Source organism: Octopus bimaculoides, chromosome 5, assembly GCF_001194135.2.
Source record: "Octopus bimaculoides isolate UCB-OBI-ISO-001 chromosome 5, ASM119413v2, whole genome shotgun sequence".
Lineage (NCBI taxonomy): Eukaryota > Metazoa > Mollusca > Cephalopoda > Octopoda > Octopodidae > Octopus > Octopus bimaculoides.
Window position 1 is genome coordinate 97883147 of NC_068985.1, and position 10213 is coordinate 97893359.

General features: G+C 36.1%; 1 protein-coding gene across 1 annotated transcript in view; it reads left to right on the plus strand.

Annotated features, from left to right (window-relative positions):
- The window catches only part of LOC106882577 (tolloid-like protein 1), an 88563-nt gene that overhangs the window by 67496 nt on the left and 10854 nt on the right, over window positions 1-10213 (plus strand). Inside the window, exons 8-16 of the mRNA XM_052968084.1 lie at window positions 499-648; window positions 3228-3423; window positions 4524-4646; window positions 5028-5188; window positions 6381-6558; window positions 7157-7282; window positions 7432-7533; window positions 8974-9315; window positions 9892-10069. Coding sequence (XP_052824044.1) covers window positions 499-648; window positions 3228-3423; window positions 4524-4646; window positions 5028-5188; window positions 6381-6558; window positions 7157-7282; window positions 7432-7533; window positions 8974-9315; window positions 9892-10069 — 1556 coding nt within the window. The remainder of the gene's footprint in view (window positions 1-498; window positions 649-3227; window positions 3424-4523; window positions 4647-5027; window positions 5189-6380; window positions 6559-7156; window positions 7283-7431; window positions 7534-8973; window positions 9316-9891; window positions 10070-10213) is intronic.

The window sequence follows — 10213 nt, forward strand, 5'->3', positions numbered from 1 at the left end:
CTCTAACAAGCCTTCCTTAATTTTCGATATAATTAACTGTTCATTTCTCGCCAAAATCGAGATTTTGTGTCAGTGTTGGCACTCCGTCGCTTACGACGTCGAGGGATCCAGCTGATAAGATCAACGGAACAACCTGCTCGTGAAATTAACGTGCAAGTGGCTGAGCACTCCACAGACACGTGTACCCTTAACGTAGTTCTCGGGGAGATTCAGCGTGACACAGTGTGTGACAAGGCTGGCCATTCGAATTACAGGCACAACAGAAACAGGAAGTAAGAGTGAGAGGAAGTTGTGGTGAAAGAGTACAGCAGAGTTCGCCACCACCTCCTGCCGGAGCCTCGTGGGGCTTTAAGGTGTTTTCGCTCAATAAACTCTCACAACGCCCGGTCTGGGAATCGAAACCGCGATCCTATGACCGCGAGTCCGCTGCCCTAACCACTGAGCCATTGCGCATCCACTAACAACGAATATACGTATACTAATCAATATTAATCTCTTTCAGCTATTTGTGGTGGCGTCATTCATAAAGACAAAGGAATTCTAACCAGTCCTAATTCTCCAGATGATTACCGCCCTAATCAAGAATGCGTGTGGATAATTACTGTGCCTGACGGTTATTTAGTTGGTCTTACCTTTCAAGCATTTGAGGTAAGCAACACTTATATCATACCTGCGTGTGTTAGCCTTAATATATGTGAGTTCGTGCAAATCTAGTCGGTCTTACCTTTCAAGCATTTGAAGTTGGCATCCCGTATTATTGTATATTATGTGTGTGTATATGTGTGTTTGTTTGTTCAATTGATTGATTGTGTGTATGTGTTTGTGTGCACACGTACATCGATGTAAAATGATCCGTCGAGTTGCATCTCTTCAAACCAATGGGAATTTAGAGATCGATAAAATAAGTACTGGACTGAAATAAATGTGATCCATAAGATGGCGGTGACGCGGCATGATCGCTCGTTCGGTTAGTGAAGCTAGCAGAAAGATATCGAACTATACATATGAAATAATATTAGATTCATAATTGAGACAGATGTATGTGGCATATCTACACCCACCTCAATTATACATACCAATAAACATGTCTATGTTAAACCAACGACAAAGGTAACATTTAACACGTATGAAATGAAAACATAACGTTAGTTAATTATGCTTCCGTACTTTATCAAAATGAAAACAAGATCTTTATTACGTTTTGCCTGACAAAAGTGTGTTATTGAAGCATTTATGGAAATACATCAATAACTTTAGTTCTTGTTTTAACTTTTTTTATTACCATGTATCTATGGAAATATGGTAACATTGCCTTTTTGTTAATTAATTTTGAAACTAATTAGTAAAATAACTTTATCATTATTAAGCAGGTGTTTGGAAAATAAATTAACAAGAAATTTTGAAAGAACGTTTTAATTTAAAACGCTTTAAAATAGAAAAAAATTTATGACAGAACCAAGAGTGTTCTCTTGAAATGTTGGGAACAAAAGGGTTCATAAATTAGTCCAGTGGTTCTCAACCTTTCGTAGATCAGGATCGTCTTTTTCGGAATGGTATTTTACAAACATAAACATGTTTATTGGTATGTATAATCGAGGTGGGTGTAGATATATCACATACATCTGTCTCAACCATGAATCTAGTATTGTAAACTTAACTATTTCAAATATATACTACGATATCTTTTTGCTACTTCCACTATCTGAACGAGCGATCATGCCGGGTCGCCGCCATCGAGGGTTTTAGTTAATCTTATCGATCACAACATTTATTTCAGTCCGGTACTTATTTTATCGATCTCTAAATTCCCAATGGAATGGTATTTTACAAACGCTCCCTTTATGTTTCGCAAAAAAAAAAAAAAAAAAAAATCAACGTGGATTATTTTAATCAGACAGAAAAAGAATTTGCAGAGTCGTCTATAACGTATAACTTCTCATAGTATCCTTTCAAAGTGTACCTCCTTTCACGTTTATATGCTTTAATACCCCATATGTTAATTTTTTTATGGAAATTACTAAAGAGAAAGAGAAGCTACTTAGCAAAGAATATACTAGGCCTTGGCACACCATCAATCATGTTTCTGCTCGCTGATTACGTCATGTCCCATCCATTAATATCTTAAACTTATCAATGAAATTCTAGAAAAATATTTGTATTGTACCTGGCTTAAACATCTAATTTCTGTGAAATAACTAATACTCTTGACACTTGCTGCTCTTCTATGAACGCGCAACACCCCCACTGGAGTGCACAATTCCCCCCCAATGGAGCACACAACGCCCTCACAGTACCAAACAACGTTCCAAATCGAGTGCGCCGCCCTACTTAAAAACTACTGAGTTAATCTAACTAAATATAATCTGGTTGAAACATTAAATATATATATATATATATATTTGTTTTTACGATATAGCAGCTGTGATTGAAATAGAAGATCGAGATAAATTTTTGCGTAGCATCCTTGAAAAAGGCATGATCTTTCATAACTCCTCATTAATAATTTAGACCTAATTAATAATGTTTACAGACTGCGAGAAACAAATATTTCTGTTAAACATATACTTCCAATTATATCATTGTACTGGTTTTACGACTCACATCTGGAAACCCCATAAATTTCAAGTACTGTGTACGCTTGTGTGTGTTGGTGTGTCATCGTCATCGTCGTCATCATCATCATCATTATCATCATCATCATCATCATCATCATCATCATCATCATCACTGAACGTCCATGTTCCATGCTGGCTTGAGTTGTGTAAATGTATCTTGTGTAAATGTACCACGTGTTTGCCGAATTTGAGTGCATGCAAGTGCGTATGTGTATGAATGTATTTGCACGTGTGTGTGTGTGTGTGTGTGTGTGTGTGTGTGTGTGTGTGTGTGAGAGAGAGAGAGAGAGAGAGATGCATGTGAAAGTATTCGTGTGCATGCAAGTTCGCATGTATATGGTTGTGTAAGTGTGAATATATTTGCGTGCATATGTTTATGCATTACTTATATATTGTGTCTTAGTGACTATATTTGCAGATATGCAGATATGCATGCATGCACACTCATTTGCGTAACTTTGCAAATATATTTACGTATATATATGAATATCCGCACGTTTGTGCTGTGTGTGTGCTTGTGTCTATATGTGTGTATACGTGTGCATCTGACCGTACATACACCTATTAATGTCACATCATGCAATGTTTAAGCATTACGTTTCTTTGTTATAGATTGAAAATCATGACAACTGTGTATATGATTATATTGAAATCCTTGACGGACCCGACGAATCCTCCCCGTTCTTGGGAAAATTCTGTGGTTATAAAATGCCAGAGGAGATCAAATCCTCAAGCAATCAGCTGTATGTTAAGTTTTTCTCTGATGGATCAGTACAGAAAGCTGGTTTTTCTGCTACATTCACTAGAGGTAAATATCTTATACATTATCAAAACTAGCATTGTTTCAAAGAGTTTGTTTATTGTTAGTAGCGTTGTTGTCATTTCATACTACCGTGGTTCTCTCCCTGACAAATGCCTGATCCTCTCAAAAGGAAATTGTGTGTATATTTATATACATTTACATGAATTAGGGAAATTTTTCCCCTTTGGCACTTTATTGATGAAACACAAAAAAGATTTAGTATCGATGTAATTCTTATGTGAATTTGTCTGTTCCCTTTTCAGTCCACACGGGCCCACTTTAGAGTGGGGAGAAATTCTTGCTCTCTTTTGAGAAACAACGGCTTAACCTCATTGCAGCCCTATTTTTCACTGGTCAAAAATATTCCGACCGTAACCATAGCTTTTTTTTATTGATTGAAAAAATTTCAAATCTCTTATATCGAAGCTACACTGTGTAATATGTCTATTTTAACAGTGAAATTTGAAGCAAACATGTATCTAGGACCTCCAGACAGTGATAATGGACCGAGAAGTGTGGAGGGTAGACTTTATTGCTGCGGCCAGGGTTGGAACCCAGCCATAATAATAATAATTGAAACAAATAAAAATATAATAATAATATGTAGAATATTGGATTAAAAGCCCCTTGGATGGAAAAAAGTGGAAGGTTGTTCACATTTCACAATTAAAAGCGATTTGTTTTATATCGCTCGAACTTTCTAAAATGATGTAAACGATACACGATTCTTTCTCTAAAAGACACAGCTTCGAAAATGCACGGAGAAAATTTGAAATGTTGCTTTGGTAAAATAATCAATGCATCTGTCATGTTCACAAAGGATGTGGGTTCGTGTCCCATTGGCGTTTTTCGACATTGGCTTACCTACATCAGTAAAATGAATACCAAACAAAATACTAGAAGTGATGTAATCCCTTAAATTCTTACTTACGATATTCTAACATGTTTACGGTCCCATAACTTAAACCAGTAGCAAAAGTAAAGAAAATTAACAAATTAATCAAATAAATTAATCATTTATTTGATTTGATATTCCTTCAAATAATTTCAGTGGAATATTCCACACCTGTAATCCTATTAACCCGGAGGTAAATTCTCTCTTGCAGAATATGATGAATGTATGACGGACTATCACGGTTGTGATCATAAATGTGTCAATACGCTTGGTTCTTATAGATGTGAGTGTGAAATTGGTTATGAACTTCACTCTGACGGCAAGAAATGTGAAGGTAAGATATATATTATGACATTTATACGTGATGAATAAAATAATTGTATTTATAATAAATGTCAAAGAAGTATTAGAGTTATTAATAAGAGATTAAAAATGAAGGTATACTACGATTTGCAATATCTGAATAAAATTTTTTAAAACCTGTTTATTCAAAAGTAAAAAATATTATAGTCGTAGCCGTTACTAATTATTTTACTTGTTTTAGATTTGCATACATACAGACCCACACGCATGCATACATACATACATACATACATACACATCTATAATCTTGCACACATTTCTAATGTACCATTAATTTCACCAATAACAGGATAATGTTTTTCACTAAGAAATATTTTATATCTTTTATTTTTTTTCCTTAAAATATTTTCAGACGCTTGTGGAGGCTTTATCAATGTTGAGAATGGTACATTCCAAAGTCCATCATTTCCTGATCTTTATCCCACTAACAAGTATTGTGTTTGGCAAATTGTGGCACCAAAGCAACATCGAATTACTTTAAACTTCTCATATTTTGATTTGGAAGGCAACAACGTAAGTAACTCACAGCGACGCTTTGTTATTTTTCTTATGCTAAACAAAACATGTAATCATATATGATTTTTAACTATTTTAACTTTTTACCGTCTTCAGTCATTGGACTGCAGCTGTTTTGAGGTAAGACTTTTCTCAAAGGTTTTGTAGCAGGGGTCGGCAAAGTTATCAGTATTAACTCCTGGGTGTCTATGTGATAAACACCTTAAACGATTTTGAACATTGAGAGTGCTGAATTATTAGCGAATTATTATTATTATTATTATTGTTATTATTATTATTATTATTATTATTATTATTGTGGAGGCGCAATGGCCCAGTGGTTAGAGCAGCGGACTCGCGGTCGGAGGATCGCGGTTTCGATTCCCAGACCGGGCGTTGTGTGTGTTTATTGAGCGAAAACACCTAAAGCTCCACGAAGCTCCGGCAGGGGATGGTGGCCAACCCTGTTGTACAATTTGGCCCCCAACTTTCTCTCACTCTTTCTTCCCGTTTCTTGAGTAACGCTGCGATGGACTGGCGTCCCGTCCAGCTGGGGGGAACACATACGCCATAGAAACCGGGAAACCGGGCCCATGAGCCTGGCTAGGCTTGAAAAGGGCGAAAAAAAAAATTATTATTATTATTATTATTATTATTATTTTACACGAATAAGAATCGATTTAAAGAGAACCATCTATAATAGAATGTGAAAATTCGACATACCATTGCAGATATCATCTAGAAAATATGCTATGGTAACGGGCCAATTGTCGAACCATTAAGAACAAGCGCACACTTCATGAAGACATCTGAAATGCTCAAAACTAGTGTGTATTTATTGCTCGTTTACAGTAGAGTAGTTTCAGTTGTCTGACAATTTAAAATTTACCCTAATTTACACAAATTTCCTGCCAACATCGATGCAATTATTAGAATTCACCAAACGCATTAAATATTCCGACTATATTAACTTTTATTATTCGTTTTGGGTTTTGTCTCGTATTTTCATCAAATTCCTTTAGATATTTCTCACTAAAAGCGGTTACAACGCAAAAGAAGATGAATTATTTACATGGTGAATGTCGATAAATTATCCACGATTCCATGAAGGGGATCATTGACAAAAGTTTGCAGTCTCTGGTTTACATATTGGTTTACTTTATCAAATCTTAAAATTGCAATCGCTATATCTATTTAATTTTCTTTTCAGCAAGACTGTGAGTACGACTCATTGAAGGTATCAAATGGTGAATCATCTAAAACCATAGGCGTATTTTGTGGTTCAACCCTCCCAATGCCCATTACATCTTCGGATAGTATTCTTCGTATTGAATTCACTTCTGATAACTCAGTACAAAAAACAGGATTTAACGCTACTTTCTTTACAGGTAAATTTATATTATTTTCCCTTCTTCCAAAATCCTCTACTTAAGCTGTATGTATCTAAGTTAGTACTATATGCATTAAATTATGAATAGAAATAATTATGCAGTGAGGAAAAAACAACGTGTAGTCATTTTTTTCGTCAATAATTCGGTAAAAAAAAAATGGAGTCTATGCGTCGCTGAGGAAGCCTGATAATACCAAAACATGTCCAGAATTGTTTCCCGTACATTTCGGAATGATTAAAATAGCAATTAGTTATTGATCTAATATTGTTCTTCACTCACTGCATATGTATTTCTAAGTGGATTGTTAGCGATTTAATGCTTACTGCATTAAATATGGTGACGTTAATTTAATTATTATGTTTCTTAGGGGATGGGAAAAAAATATCTTTGAGTAATTAATCTCATCGATTTGTACATAAGTCCATACATGCATAATACACTCACATGCACACACAGACACATATATACTCATATACACACACACGTGTGTGTGTGTGTGTGTGTGTGTGTGTGTGTGTGTGTGTGTGTGTGTGTGCATGTGTGTGTTTCTACATAGCAAATTTAAAAGCAAAATTTATTTTTATTGACCGCACAGATAAAGACGAGTGTGCTGTCAAAAATGGCGGCTGCCAGCAAATTTGCAAGAACACAATTGGTAGCTATGAGTGTGCTTGTCAAAATGGATTCACGTTGCACGAAAACAAACACGACTGTAAAGAAGGTGAGTCTTTCATGCATTCCTTATTTAACTCAGTTTTTATCACTTGGGCCATTCAGACATTATCTTTATTTATTTATTTATTTATTTATTTATTTACTTATTTATTTATTTATTTACTTATTTATTTATTTATTACTTTCTGTAAATAGATCCGACCAGATCCAAGCAAAACATAAAGTCAATAAACCTGAAAACAACGAATAAAGCAAAAAAGAATCGGATGCTAGGGGACGCTACCAATACAATAAGCAGTAATACTTCTTATTAAAGATCTATCTAAGTATCGATCCACACGCAAACACAAGCACACACATCATACATACATACATACATATACTCTCATATGCGCACACACATAATCACTACAGTAATAAAGCAGGCTTTACTTAAGGTGCTGTACTTAACATTATGCACAAACGCATATATATATATATATATATATGTGTGTGTGTGTGGGGGGGGAAGTAGCTTGCTTACCAACCACATGGTTCCGAGTTCAGTCCCACTGCGTGGCACCTTGGGCAAGTGTCTTCTACTATAGCCTCGGTCCGACCAAAGCCTTGTGAGTGGATTTGGTAGACGGAAATTGAAAGAAACCCGTCGTATATGTGTGTGTGTGTGTGTGTGTGTGTGTGTGTGTGTGTGTGTGTGTGTTGTGTATCTGTGTTTGCCCCCCCCAACATCGCTTGACAACCGATGCTGGTGTGTTTAGGTCCCCGTAACCTAGCGGTTCGGCAAAAAGAGACTGATAGAATAAGTACTAGGCTTACAAAGAATAAGTCCTGGGGTCGATTTGATTCGATTAAAGGCGGTGCTCCAGCATGGCCGCAGTCAAATGACTGAAACAAGTAAAAGAATAAAAGAATAAAAGAATGCGTTTTTGGTTGCAAAGCCATGCCTGTGTCTGTATTTAAGACAAAACAAAAACAAGCAAAATGTGCGTATATAGCTGTGTAAATTAAACTCGTAAAATGTTGCAGTTGTTTTAACCGTTAACCTTTTGCTAATGATATTTATTTCATTGAAAGGCGGCGAGCTGGCAGAATCGTTAGCACACCGGGCTAAATGCTTAGCGGTATTTCGTCTGCCGTTACGTTCTGAGTTCAAATTCCGCCGAGGTCGACTTTGCCTTTCATCCTTTCGGGGTCGATAAATTAAGTACCAGTTACGCACTGGGGTCGATGTCATCGACTTAATCCCTTTGTTCTTGTTTGTCCCCTTTATGTTTAGTCCCTTGTGAGCAATAGAGAAATAAATATTTATTTCATTGAAGGCGGCATTTCGTCCGTCTTTACGTTCTGAGATCTAATTGCTCCGTTGTCGTTTATCTTTTCGGGGTCGATAAAATAAGTACCCGTTGAACACTGGGGTCGATGTAATCGATTTGGCCCCCTTCCCCAAACCTGCTGGCCTTGCGCCAAAATTTGAAACCAATATTTACTTCATTGCTTCGTTTAGTTTGGTGTAATTTTCCATTTTGAAAATGTGATTTATTCCCAGATATGTACGTAGTACTCGACAAGGGTCAAACCATGGCTTCTTTATTATATTTAAAAGCAAATTAAATGTTATAAAGTCATTATAAATTATACCACTGACACATTTTGTTTTCTTTTGAAACCGATGAGGTTCTCAGATATTCAGGTATTTAAACCAAATATGTAATATTACTTGTTTTTTTTATTCCACAGGTGGCTGCAAACACGAAATAAAAGCCCCATCAGGAACCATAATCAGTCCCAAGTGGCCAGAATTCTATCCTAGCCGCAAGAATTGTGTATGGACATTCACAGTCACTGATGGACACCGAGTGAAATTGCAGTTTGAAGAATTTGAGCTGGAGCCACATCAAGAATGTACCTATGATCACATTGAAATCTTTGATGGTGACAGTATTAATAGCCAGTCTTTGGGGCGTTTCTGTGGCAACAAAATACCTCATCCGATTTACTCCAGTGGCAATACAATGCATATGATCTTTTACTCCGATGCCTCCGTCCAAAGAAAAGGCTTCAGCGCTGTACACAGCACAGGTGACATATTTTAAATTTCTCCCTTAAGAAACCAGAAAGTTAATTTCTTTAGTTGCTTTGTCCTTTACGATTTTCACGATAATTAGCATAGATTTATGAGATTTATACTTGTGCGAATAAAAGTGCTTAATTGAGACCTGAGCTTGATGATGTCACAAACTTTGTGCTACATTCAGACAAATCAACTGATATCAGTCATAACTTCAAACTTTTTTCCATGGCGGACATCAGAGTATCTTGTTGAAATCAGCTTCCGGTAACATATATTTATGGCACAAAACTTAGGACAGTAGATGCCAGATTAAGTAGAATGGTAGACAAAATACTTTGCCTAACATTATAACATTATAATACGTATCCTTATCTTCCTGACTTCGAAACCTGCTGAAGTCATCTTTGATTTTTATTCTTTCGAAGTCAATATAATCGACTAAACCGTTCTCTCTACTTGCGTTGACTTGGGACCACGCTAGTGATTCCTCTTCGTTGTATCTGGGGTAGATAGAGCCGCCTATATTTTTCATCTAAAATTCTATAATAATAAGATTTTTTTTTTTTTTGTTCTTGGTATTGCAGTGTGTGGCGGTCATTTAGTAGCAAAACAAGAATCGATGTTTATCTATTCCCACGCCAAATATGGAGACCAAAACTATGACAACACGGCTGACTGTGAATGGGTGATTGAAGCAGAGAATGATAAAAAGATTTATGTTGAATTCCAGAGCTTTGAAATTGAAAACGAAACAGAATGCTTGTAAGTAATTTCATTTCCATGGAAACAACCAATGGTTCTTGGTTTAAGCAGAAATATTGCATATAATGTCGAATATACAAGCACACACACTTTCGTATACATACATGCGCTGCACACACACACACACACACACACACACACACA